The sequence below is a fragment of the Actinia tenebrosa genome, unplaced genomic scaffold (genome assembly GCF_029948245.1).
Source record: "Actinia tenebrosa isolate PJP-AT-01 unplaced genomic scaffold, QUT_ActTen_1.0 PGA_scaffold0__85_contigs__length_37466705, whole genome shotgun sequence".
In the NCBI taxonomy this organism is placed as follows: domain Eukaryota; kingdom Metazoa; phylum Cnidaria; class Anthozoa; order Actiniaria; family Actiniidae; genus Actinia; species Actinia tenebrosa.
In genome coordinates this window covers 7,594,978-7,608,024 of record NW_028292569.1, presented here as the reverse complement: position 1 = coordinate 7,608,024, position 13,047 = coordinate 7,594,978, and the positions used below count along the sequence as shown (strand labels likewise).

General features: G+C 43.8%; 1 protein-coding gene across 3 annotated transcripts in view; it reads left to right on the top strand.

Annotated features, from left to right (window-relative positions):
* The window catches only part of LOC116300305 (DNA-dependent ATPase/E3 ubiquitin-protein ligase HLTF), a 48,464-nt gene that overhangs the window by 31,395 nt on the left and 4,022 nt on the right, over window positions 1–13,047 (top strand). For all 3 annotated transcript variants that reach the window (XM_089028314.1, XM_089028312.1, XM_089028309.1), the window contains exon 11: window positions 12,764–12,943. In XM_089028314.1, the coding sequence (XP_088884440.1) occupies window positions 12,764–12,943 (180 nt within the window). The remainder of the gene's footprint in view (window positions 1–12,763; window positions 12,944–13,047) is intronic.

Here is a 13,047-nt window from a genome sequence, read left to right as displayed (position 1 = left end):
TCTTAGCAAAGTTACTCAGATTTTTACTTGGGTCCTCAGTAAGGTCCTCCTTTAGGACTTTCTTACCTACCCAACCAATACCGGCGATGATGGAGGTTGTGATAGCAGCTTCTTGGACGGCGTCAATTAATTTGGTTGACATTATATTACAAAGCGAGAAGGTTACTCCATTTCAGGGATCTTACTTTTTCTAACCTCCACAGGTGCGTGATATGTTGCGGCCTCCCACTTTACTTTTGGCTTCGTAGCCCGCCATTGTAAGTAGAGGCTGCCTGCTGCTATAGCAACTCCTAACGCGCCAATGACGTAGCCGGGATTCCAAAAGGATCCCTCTTCTTTTTCCTCCACCTTTTCTTCTTTTTTGGCTTTGTTCTTCTTGTTCATCTCCGCGAGCTTCTTCCCCGCGGCAACTCTGCCTGGAGATTTAGCCTTGGTAATCTTCTGCTCGGGCTGCTCTGCCTTCGACTCTGGTTCACTCATTTATATCTAAGGACTTGAAGGACTTGATAAGTACTTGACGACGACTTAAGGATGACTTGACAATGACTTGACTAAGTACTTGACGACGACTTAAGGATGACTTGACAATGACTTGACTAAGTACTTGACAATGACTTAAGGACGACTTGACTAAGTACTTGACAATGACTTAAGGACGACTTGACTAAGTACTTGACAATGACTTGACTAAGTACTTGAGGTGACTTGACTAAGTACTTACGAATGACTTGACTAAGTACTTGAGGCGACTTGATCAGGTACCTCAGTAAGTGCTGCCTGGAAGACCTTTTCGACTTCTCTGTCCTTCTTGAAGTCCTTCCAAGATGTTCCGAAGGAACCTAGTACCTCCTTCAAGTCGACATGCTGAGCTACGTGCAAAGCCACAGAGGCGACTGCCATTAACTTACCGCACTTCAAAGACAACCACCCGCAGGTTATCTTAAGTTCTTGGGCGATAACATAGTCCTCGCTTATGTCCTTCCGTAGTTGCTCCACGTCGTCTATGGGCAGCGCAAGTCCAAGCAATTTAGTTGCCAGCTTGATAGCGGAGTCTGCTACGGCGTCTGTGGTCTTACTTGCAAGGGCAGCCTCATACCTCTTATGGAACTTCTTGACTTCCTCTTCCGACAACTTATTAACCTGCTCATGGGTAAGTTCCTTGCCTATCATTTCTTTGCACTTTCCCGAAGACACAAGGACGTTGAGTTGTTCCTTAAGGTTACTTTCATCTAGCTGTGTGGGGACTTCATCTATCAACTGCTCAATCTCCATATATGTTAATGGAATACGGAAACCTCAAAGAGAAGATCATTTTGGAATGTTGGTGCGTCTTTAAATGCCGCATGTATTCGTGTAACTGTTCCTTGGATATCTCACCCCCATAGTCGCTTAAGATGGTTTCCAGGTCACTCCGGCTCGGAGTATAAAATACGACAAGTGAACCTATGTTTTCCCTAAAAGGCTTAGAGACGCTGGTAAGCTGCTGCGAGAGCAACCAAACGCTGATATTGTCATGCCTACCGCTGAAGGCGAGTTTAACGAGCTCGGAAGTGCGTCTTTTTACGTCGTCCCCACAGGCAATGTCGTCCAATATGAGGAGTGTCTGTGTATCTTTAGGGAATTGTTTGTGCCAAAACTTCAAATGGCTGGATAACTCGTTAGGATCCAAAATATCCACAAAGAAGTCGTCATCTTTCACTCCTATGCCCGTCCAGGTGCGGTTATTCACATAGGTGGGACAAAGCAGCACTATGTAGTCGAAACGGTATCTAAAGGGTCCTAATAGCTGCTCCACGACGAACTGCGTTTTGCCGCAGCCGGTGGGTCCTACTATCAGAGCATTGCAGGGAATATGGTTCGGATCCATTATATATACGATGGACCCAGTGGAAGCAGTAAGAAGGATTGCCGCCAACGCAAAAGATAAAAAAGACACCATAGAAATGCAAAGGGAGGAGATCGATCAGCTAAAAGAGCGCGTGCAGGAATTGTATGATGAAATGTGCGGTCTGAAGCGCGCGGAAAGGTTTGGTGCCTTGTTGACGATGGCCGGTTGGGCGAAAGAAAGCATTAAGGACTTTATGCGATATCCGCTGTAGAGTCGTTTAAAAGACACCTCAGAATGTTAAGTATAAGGTTGTTAAATTGTTAAGGATGTTACTTCTAAGAAAAAAAGATGTCTTAGAATGTTAAAGATAAGGTTGTTATATTGTTAAAGACATATGCATGCTGCTTTAAAAGATGTCTTAGAATGTTAAGTATAAGGTCGTTAAATTGTTAAAGATATACGTATGAGTCATTTAAAAGACACCTTAGAATGTTAACTATAAGGTTGTTAAGGATGTCTTGCATGCTGCTTTAAAAGATGTCTTAGAATGTTAAGTATAAGGTCGTTAAATTGTTAAAGATATACGTATGAGTCATTTAAAAGACACCTTAGAATGTTAACTATAAGGTTGTTAAGGATGTCTTGCATGTTACTTCTAAAAGACACTTCAGAATGTCGAGTATAAGGTCGTTAAATTGTTAAAGATATACGTATGAGTCATTTAAAAGACACCTTAGAATGTTAACTATAAGGTTGTTAAGGATGTCTTGCATGTTACTTCTAAAAGACACTTCAGAATGTCGAGTATAAGGTCGTTAAATCGTTAAGGACTATTATTTCTTCTTTTAAGAAAATATACCTAAGGATAAGGATATTTCTTTTCTTAAAAAAAAGAAGAGATAATAGTCTTTAACAATATAACAACCTTATCTTTAACATTCTGAAGTGTCTTTTAAAGCAGCATACGTATATCCTTAACGATATAACAACCTTATCTTTAACATTCTAAGACATCTTTTTTCTTAGAAGTAACATCCTTAACAATTTAACGACCTTATACTTAACAATATGATAACCTTATCTTTAACATTATGAAGTGTCTTTTAAACGCAGCTGTATGCTCCCGTAGACCTGTTTTAAAAGACACCTAAGAATGTTAACAATAAAGTTAAAAATACGTTATATTGTGGTTAAGGTACACTTAAGTATAAATGAACTGTTCAATGTGTAAAAAGGTGTTCAGCACCAAGCAAAGACTACAATACCACGTTCGTCGTGGCGTTTGCACAAAGAAACCAATTAGTAAAGTTTGTAAGGATTGTGGTAAAGAATTCAGCACCGTTCAAAAGATGCGACAACATCAAGACAAACGCATTTGTGGGCTTTGTAAGGGCTGTAATAAGGAATTCCCTAACACCTCCGAGCACCTGAAAAGGGGCGTCTGTAAAGAAAGCAGACAGTGTAGTTTCTGTAATAAGATACTAAGCAGTCGTCAACGTTTACAGACGCATCGGAAAACACATGAAGTCAACTATCGATTTCTCTTTGGAAGCTACGACTTGGAAGGCGTGGATTGCTACCAATGTGCGGATATGATGAGTCGCTGCCCGCATAAAGAGGATTACTTAAGGAATCGCATAGATTACCATAAGAAGATAGTCCGTACTTACCCCTCTTTTGAACGCGCCGAAGGCGTTCCGTGGACTAAAAGGGAGTATTGGAGGCAAGAGTGCGATCGTTGTGGTTGCATCAGAGAAGAGGAACATATCTTCAACTGCCTCGACGAATAAGCGTCCTTAACAATATAACAACCTTATACTCAACATTCTGAGACCCTTTTAGAATGGGGTTTGCGCAAACCCATTCTTATTCTCATTTATTATTATTAAGAAAAATAAGAACCCCTTTAAAGGTATATGCTAGCCTACGCAGCCGCCTTCTTAGGAGGATTCCTAATCACCCTTTCAATATATGGACTGTATTACGTGCGAACTACCAGCCGATTGCATTACGCCCACTCCTGCACCGCGTAAAAAATACACCTGCCTTCATTGCGGCAAGGTATTTCTTGAAGGATCCCATTGGTGCTCCGCGGCAGACATTACGAATGCAGAGGACTCTCAGGCTCATACTTGACTACGTCAAATACCCACCTGCCATCCTTTTTACCATGACTCATAACATGGGTAACATCCTGCCCTTCGATGGCGTACCTTATCCTATCGGGCGCCCAAAGGGTGTATGTTCTTTTTTTATCCTTTAAGACCAAGCGCAGGCGGTCCAAGTCTTCAAAGACCACGTAATTCTTTATCTCGTAAATCTCCCCCACCTGCAAATCCCTCCAGTGCGTTTGTATAAACTTTAACTCGTTAAATTTATCCTTGTCCATATATTCTATGAAATATCTTTAAGTGTGTTGCCAAAGTCTCCGAGGTTTTAAAGCCCTTACAACACCACCTGCAGGGAATTCGTAGGTGTTCAGCATATGCAGTGATCTCCCTGCAAATGACATCGTAGTCGCTGCTTACGAGCACCTTATAGCCGTTTTCTTCATACCTCTGTAAGAGCAGTTGCTGATCCTCAGATAACCTGCCATTGCCTTTTGGAGTCTTTAGCTCTATGCAGAATCCACAGTAATGCGTATGCGCATTCAAGATCATTAAGTCGGGTTGACCGCGTTGATATCCTTTCTGCCAGCACTTTATACGTTTGCCGTCCGAATCCTGCAGTTCACCTAGACCAGGGGCTATGAGCATTTGGGGGTAAAACTTGCGGATGTAGTCCACCACCTTTTTATGCAGGTCAAACTCATTTTCTATTTTGAATACCAACTTGTTTGGACCGTCAAAGCGCTTGTCTATTGCATATTTACCCGTCTTACGCAGCGCGGGTAGGACTTCCTCAAAGACCCAATCACGAAACTCCACAGCTTTGGGTAGTTTGGAGCTAAATATCGGTTCGTACAAACCAGGTTCGGATATAAACACGGCATTTGGTTGCGTAGTAAAGGAGCGGTGATTCGCAGCCCCTTGTAGATTAACCCATCTTTTCTGGTATTTCTCAGATACGTGTGCTCTAATTGCATCTCTAGGGCGCTCATAGCCCAACGCCAAAGCCACCTCCTTCGCTTTGAAGTACAAAGTTTCGCCTTGCACTATGCATTGCAGTTTCGTACCGTTGTTTTCAAATATTTGCAGCATTGTATATCTAAGAAATATTTTAACCCTAATATGCAACACTTTTAAGTTGGTTCATTTCTACGCTCAGTTGCGCGTCAGACACGACGAAGACGTAGCAGTTTATCTTATCGCCGTCGCCGGCACTGGTGTTCTTGGTGCGCTTGATCTCCAATGTTATGCCATCCTGCGTATTTACTAGACGTAAACCCTGGCCATGTAGGTCTTCGTCGTTAATGGTGCGCATATCAATCCACAGCGCATACTTATCCTTAAAGAATTCCTCGGGGCTAATTTGGTCGCCAAACTTGCGCATTGCCTCCCTGTACACGTCTGCGGGCTTTATCCCCTGCGAGTAGACCTTGTTTGGAACGCCGTTGATATTCACGTTGACGTTGGTAATGTTGGGGTTATGAAAGGCCTCGGAGTCGCGCTTACCGGCCTCATAGGGTTTGGCAAACACCAACATCAGCCCCGTGAGACTTCTTCGGGGGAGGTTAATGCTTTGGTTAATAACCTCATCCGTCTTATCCAGGAAGCTGAACGTCTTATACATCACTACGTGGTCGTATAAGAATGCCTTTCCGGAGCTGTATTCCATGCCGGCGCTACGGGCCAGCTCTTCGCTGTACACGGTTTCGTACTGTAATTCTAGATTAGTGATAGAATAAGGATCAACAGTCCCGCTAATTGCGCTGTCCATGCCTCCAATGACGTTCGTAGTGTCCGCCAGGGTTACTTCAAACTGCAACTCTGCCAATTGTCTGGGGTAATACACGCCATGGTTCGTAATTACTTCAAAGTCCAAAGGGATAACGTATTTGGTACCGTACGCAGTTACTACCCTTGTTGCGTCTGCTACTGCGGTCGCATCGCCGGAGTCAGTAGGCGCCGGGTTGGTGTCGCTGCGAAGCTTACGAAGAATAACGCTTCCGATTCCCTGCTCTATCTTTTGTGCACGGTCAAAGGCCGTCAACCATAAATCTTTGTACGTGGTGTACAGATCGTACCTATTTAAGTCTAAGAGGGATTCCCCGGCAAACTTGATTCTCATCTTAGAGACGAGGTTCCTACCCACATTATTGACGGTATAGCGCTTGTCCTTGGTGCTTGGTTGTATTGCTAGGTCAAACCTTAACGCCAGGGTGCCGGGAACCAACACTAGGTTATCCGTTAGGCGGGGAACGCCCACATACAGGGTTTCTCCAGGCTTTGCGCTAGAAGGTGTGAATGTGACCCGGTGAAAGGTGCGTTCTGCTTTCAGCCCGCCAACCTGCTTAGGTAATACGTTGGGATTTAACTTTGAGCTTATCATATATAATGGAAGTAGAAGGAACGGATTTTGATCCCCTTACCGAAGAAGGTCAAGTCGACATTAACGATGAAGAATATGAGTCTTTACTTCCTAATGACAATGTAGACCCCCGAGGCCTTTTTGATAAATTGCTGAACAAGTATGGCGTCAGGGCCAGCGATGCTATGCGTTCTTTGAGAGATAAATTCAAGTCTAAGAACCCCCACACGCCCATTCCAGAATACTTACAAATGGAATCCCTTGGCGTGCGGTCGGACTTAATAGCGAACATCATCGAGGACCTAAGAGAGCGATACCCAAGCCTAAACCTGGCTCTTTTGGACTTCCAAATAGGAGACAAAGGGCAGGTTCAAGTTAGAGAATCGGGTAGGGAAAAATGGCATAACCTGTATCAAAGGAAGAATTCCAGCCTGCTTAACAACCAGCTTCCAAAAGGAGTCACAAATGCGCTGGGAACGCCCAACTTGACGATGCTAAGCACTTCGACTCAAAGGGATACAGAAGTTGCCAGGGAGGCCTTTGTTAGTCGCCTTTCACTGCCGGGTAGCGAAGATGCCCTCAGATCCGCAATCAGACTGCAAGAGGAGCGTCAAGAAAGACTTAGCCAATTGGGGAGCGACGAGACTGCTGAAAAGGAAGCACTTAAGAAGGAAATACAGGAAAATAACATAACCATTGATGACCTTACGCGACAACTCGACTACGTAACCAAGGAAGAAGGCGGTATCGTCAGTCGCTTCGAAGCCGTCCAAGAGGAAAACCAAGCATTACATGAACGTATAAGAGAATTGGAAGACGAATTCATTAAACAAAATGAACTAACTACTAAAAGCCATGCCGACGAAATCGTAGACTTTAGGAATAGACTTTCTAAGGCGTTGGACGAAAAAAGCGACGCAAGGAATCAGCTAAGGGCTGCTTTGAATGAAGCGGCGGGAAAAGACACGGAACTACAGCGCTTAGGACAAGAATTAATGGAGTCTGTTGACAGAGAAAGGCAATTGATGGTGGACAAGGCAGTGGCGGAGGAACAAATACGGCAACTTCGACAGGCCGTCGAAGACTTGGAGTACGAAATAGATCGACAGCGAGTAATAATCGAAGATCAAACTCGCCCTGAAGAAGAAAGGGAGGCAGCCCAAAAGGAAGTAGAAACCCTTCAGGAAAGACTGGCGGAATTACAAACGCAAATAGAAGGTAAGGAAAAGGAGCTGGGGCTTACCACCAAGGAAAAGATAAAAAGAGCTCTGGTGAAGTATGGTCTTCCGCTGGCGTTTGCGGTTGCTATTTCAAGCGTAGTAGGAGTTATCCTATCCGCGCTTAAGGCTACGGGCGCGGGCGTAAAGAAATTAGGCAGTGGACTAACGGACTTGGGAAAAAAGATGGCAGCCGGTCTTCCTGGGCTGCTGGGTTCGGTTGTTTCCTTGGCGCTTAGGGCCGGCGGAGAACTGTTGAAGTTTGTGGGGAATAACATTTGGATCCTCGTAGTAGCTATTGGAGTGGTACTCCTGAAGAAGATGAAGGCTTAATCTTATCCTTGTGTATTACTGGTGGCTTATCGTCGTCGGTCGCCCGAGGTGTTCTCGACTGGGGATAAGTAAAGATAGTATTCGCGCCGCCTTGATAATGCGGAACTAAAGGTATGGCAGTCATGGTGCTAATGGGCTTATGATTCCAAATAGCGTCTGGTGGGGGATTGGCCAGTGGCGTAGAGGCATTTAGTCGAATGCGGCTGCCGCCCCCATCGCTGGGTCGAAGTTGAAGCTTTGCATATCGGCAATTGGCTATTATGTGAAAAGTTATTGCCGTTAGGTTTTCCCTACTATACTTATAGGGTTCCGAGGAAAAGTGGGCCGGGATCCTAGTATTGTTCTTCTTCCTGTAAGGATGTAATGGCTGGTCGTTCTCATCGACGATTCTAAACCCGGCGTTACAGGAGTATCGCGTTGAAATGCAAATAGTGCATATAACCAATCCTAAACCCCCAACCTCCACCCACAATCCGGCGTCTTGCCAAACATTATCTACATAGGTTTTTTCCTCAAGGTAATGAAAAAACCAACCTTCCTTCATGTGTGGGTTATTCATATATTACAGGAAACAAGTCCCCTTCGTTAGAAGGTCAGGAAATAAATTCCCTTCTAGAGACTAACCACCGTAAGAGTGCTAATGGTTGCGTGATTATAAGGCTGATCTCTTTGATTTTCTATACTATTTATGCAAACGCTTCCAGTATCGTCTACTCTCACTTGTAGCTTTACCTTCCCGTGGCAATCGGCGACCATATGGAAAGTCCAAACCGATAAATTTTCATCGCTGCCGGGGGCGGCTCTACGGAGAAATGCGCAGGCTCCCTGTTGTTTGTCTTATTTCTCATAGGCTGCAGTACGCCGTTGTCATCCAGGAACCTAAAGCCCACGTTGGCGTGGCTGCTCGTGCCAATGCAAATACTACAAAGGATTAACTTCTTTCCTGAGTAGTTCAAATTCACGGACATGCCCGTGACATCAACCCAAGAGCTCTGGGTATATTTTTTCTCGCCTGTGTAAGTCGTATAGACACAATCCACTCCAGCTACGTAGGGGTTGTTCATCGCCATATATAATAGCTCAAACCAATGCTTGCAGCTGCTAGGCCGGCTTTTAGTAAGTTATGGTCATATTCCTCGGTAACCTTCTTTGCTGGTTTCTTTGGTGGCTTTTCTACATGCGCCTTCTTTGATGGTTTTTCTACGTGCTCCTTCTTTGGCTTCTCCACGAAATGGGGAATGTTCCTAAGAGTGTCAGAGTTCACGTCATTCACCCCAAACTTCATATCCTTAGTAGCTCGTTGAAGTTTGTTGTTGTAACCCACGACGGAATCGGCGTTGATGACCAAATTACTTGGCATTAACCAACAACCAGGACTCAAGGCATAATCCAGTCTAACCTTTGATTGCTGCACCGCAAGTTGATATCTTTGAACTGACTTAGAAATCTCATTCTCGATAACAGCGCTTTCGAAGAGAACGAGGAATACTTGTTGGGTTTCCTGTGACGCACCGGAGGCACTCACGATAGGGCTGCGGGTGCTAACTTGGGCGCCAAGGACGCAATAGACGAAGGCTTCAATACTTCGGTTAATCCTTGCTTGGTTCTTCAGGCCAATACCTTTCGCGGCAAAGAAAGGCGCCCATGGATATTTCTCTTTGCTTTCTATGAAGTAAATTAAAGTACCCCTCGATGCTTTACCACCAAGGTCGGAGAATTCCCATTGACTTGGGTAGCCCATGCCCGGAGTTTCTATGCTGGCTCCGACATACGAAGCATAAGTGTACGTTTCTCCTAAACCATGTGCGGCACCTTCTTTATTGCGGAAGTCAGGGTTGGTAAGCTTAAACTCATTCCTTAATCGCTCCCATGCGACTTTGTCATATTTGTTATCCTTCGGCTTAAAGATAGTGTCACTAGGAAGCGGTGCTCCTAACTCAAACAATATCCTACGAATAGTAAAAGCAACATGAAATCGCAGGAAAGGAATATGGAACATGTCCGCGGCTATACCGCATCCTTTAGTAGCAGCCCAGACGGCAAAGTTTAACTGCTGCGGCCAATACCGCATGTTGGGACCTGATAACCATTCTCTGGATTCTTTCCCTGAGGTATGTTTCATGGCAGTTTCTCTAAAGATGTCTCTGACTTTTATTTCGAAAGTCGTAGAACCCACGGGGATTTCTAAGGAGGTAACCATCTTAGCAAAGTCATTTGCGCCGCCTTTGTTGTTGTAAAACGGGTAATCCTCCGTTGCCGGTAATAAATTCTCTGGAAAATTAGGCTGCCTTTCTTTATGCTCGGGTTTTGGGTTCTTTGGCTCCAAGTCCGCATTGCTGTACATTCTGGAGCCGTTATAGTAAATCCCATCGGGTCTTCTTTCAAACTTACTAGGGTCTGCATGCGGAAACATCTTCCTAAATGCTCTCCAGTTTGCATAATCCCGGTTGTCGTGATGTGGCTGCTCCTCTATGTTATTCCCAAAAGCGTCGTACATTAGTATATAATGGATGTTATACCTTCAGCACCTCAGTTGTACCCAGATGTTCCCACCATAGGTCCTACAGAATTAAACGCCGAGAACTTTCGTTTAAACAAGGCGAACTTAATACTGGCTTACTTGGAAGGGCAAGCGAAACACTACGAAGAGGTCAGGAAAAAGTACGCCAGAGCCCGAAGCATACTACATAAAATCGCGATAACTTCCGGCTCCATGTCCGTGGCGTTAACAGGCACTGGCGTTGCTACTTCGCTTACTGAACCTGGAATAGTCATTGGCATTCCTTTGGCAAGCGTTGGAGCTGTCTGCGGCATTGTTTCCGCTGTTACGACAGGCATTATAAAGCAATTGTCCGGTAAGATATCCAAGCACGACACTCATATAGCCCTAGCAAGAGCAAAGGCTAACACCATTGCCGACTTGGTGTCTCAGGCTCTGCGGGACCGCCGCATAGACGACACGGAGTTTTCTTTGATCCTCGCGGAGGAAAAGAAATACGGGGAGCTAAAGTCAGGCAATAAAAAAACCATAGTGAAAGATCTTTCCGAGGAATCTCGAAAACAGATCTATCAAAAGGCAAAGGAAGATCTACAAAGAAAACTCGCTCAGTAGACATCGCATGGGGATTTAGGCTGCACATTTCATCTTCTCGGAATCCATACTAATAATGGGTGGTCAGGGTCAATTTCACGGAATATTTCGTAAATTACGTCGGGGTAATAAGGAATATCCTTATCCAGCCGACAGAATAACCACTCGGCCCTTTGCATATCTGGGACATGAGGAATACGCCTACCGGTAATTTCAGACAAAAGATAGGGAATAGCTTTGTAATATTTCCCTAGTTTTAATTTTTTCAATGTCTTTCGTAGACTTTGTGGGGTTGGCTCTTCTAAGTGGTCTATGATTTTTTTCCTTACTTCGTCGCTTAAATATATCGGATGTAAACCTTGGATATGACTCATCCAGTCTCGGAAGTATTTTAATCTCTTATATGGCGTTTTCTTACGACCTCCATTGGCGTAATACTGCTCTCTGGTAGCATTTGGTACGGCATTACGAATATTCTTACCACACTCGTAACACTGTGCTGACGTGTCGTCTTCTATCTGCATTTTTTTTACCACAACACCAAAAGGGTTCTGGCTTAGGTACGATAACTTTAGGTCTTAGACAAATTATGCAAAAGTCGTTAACAAACTTCTTACATTCATGCATCGTATATTTATAAGATATTTTAACCTCCGTTTGCAGTACCCAACAGAGCAGCAGTTAGGGACATTTCGCGCTGCCGGCGGATCGCGCAAGACCCCCTGTTCCGCGGGTTACCGACCTCCAAAAACCCACCCCCCCCCCCTGGTGTTTTTCGACTTGTGATTTTTGGCAATGCCGGCGCTTCGCGAGTCCACCTAACTGCTGCTCGTGAGAATTGCAACTTAGTCCAGGCAGGTAGTCCGGGTAAAGATGAAGGAGTATTTTTCGATTCTAGGATTCAGATCATCAAAACTAAAAAATAATTAATTAGTAGAATCAGGTTGGCTCAAATTTCTATATGAATACTTTTTTCGAGTTTCTATTCAAACACTCGTCTTAAAAATAAATTCCAAACGTTTACAGTTTGATTATTGAACTGGCGCCAACAGGTATCACGGCAAATTACACTTAAGAGGTTTTTTTGTTTCAATAATTCTTTTTATGGAAATTTAAGTGTTGCTAGAGGAGCCACAAACTTTAACATTAAAAGAATATGATCTTATGCTACATGCCAAACGTCGAGTCAAAACATCAGAAGTGTTTTACCCAGGAAAAGAAAAACATCTATGCTATCACCTATTCAGCGGTCAACAAAAAAAATTACGAATCCCTCGGGAATCAGACTGAAGTTAATAAGCTATTGCGCCGCGTGTAATTTTGCCGAGTTGTTAGAGTGGACTACACGCGGATGGACGAACTACACTAGTACGAGTGTACTCCGTTAACGGAGTACACGCGTGTTACACGCGCGTTACCGTGACATACATCTGGGCTGTACTGTAGATTTTGTATACTGTTGTATTAAATCAACTTGCCATAAAAAAATTTTTTTATGCCAGCCAAACATAGAAAGTTATACTATGGCAGAAAATATGTATCATTTGCGTGTGTTCCAAGAATTACGTCTTGATCTAGAGTCGCGCCCTTTAGTCTTTAAAAATAACACGCCCATATATACAAGATCAAATTTCGCTTCTACTTTGAATTCTTGACTTCGTGTAAGTCACAAAAATTGATTAACTCGTGTTCATACGAAAACAATGTCAAACAAGTCTATTTTGAAGATTTTTTTTTTTTCAAAGAGAAAGACTCGTAAATACTCCATTATTGAAATTGCTAAAGGTTTGCTAATTGCCATCATCACGTGCTTTTGATTTGCAGTCGCATTCGATCCATGATGCACATAGTCGCCATGCGACGTACAAAGTCACAAAAGGTGAATGGGAAGCCTTTGGTGGAGCTACCAGATCGCCAACTCTTCATCCAACCTGTTGAGTTATCTCTTGAAGAAAGGAAACTTTATGATTCAATGGCTAACGAGGGCAAGCTCCTCATTGGAAAGTATGTCCAGCTTTATTATATTTTACTAATTGTATCCTTCTATTGGAGACCATCTTGTGACGTAACTCAATCATGTGATCTGATAGTCCAAGGTGATTATTGAA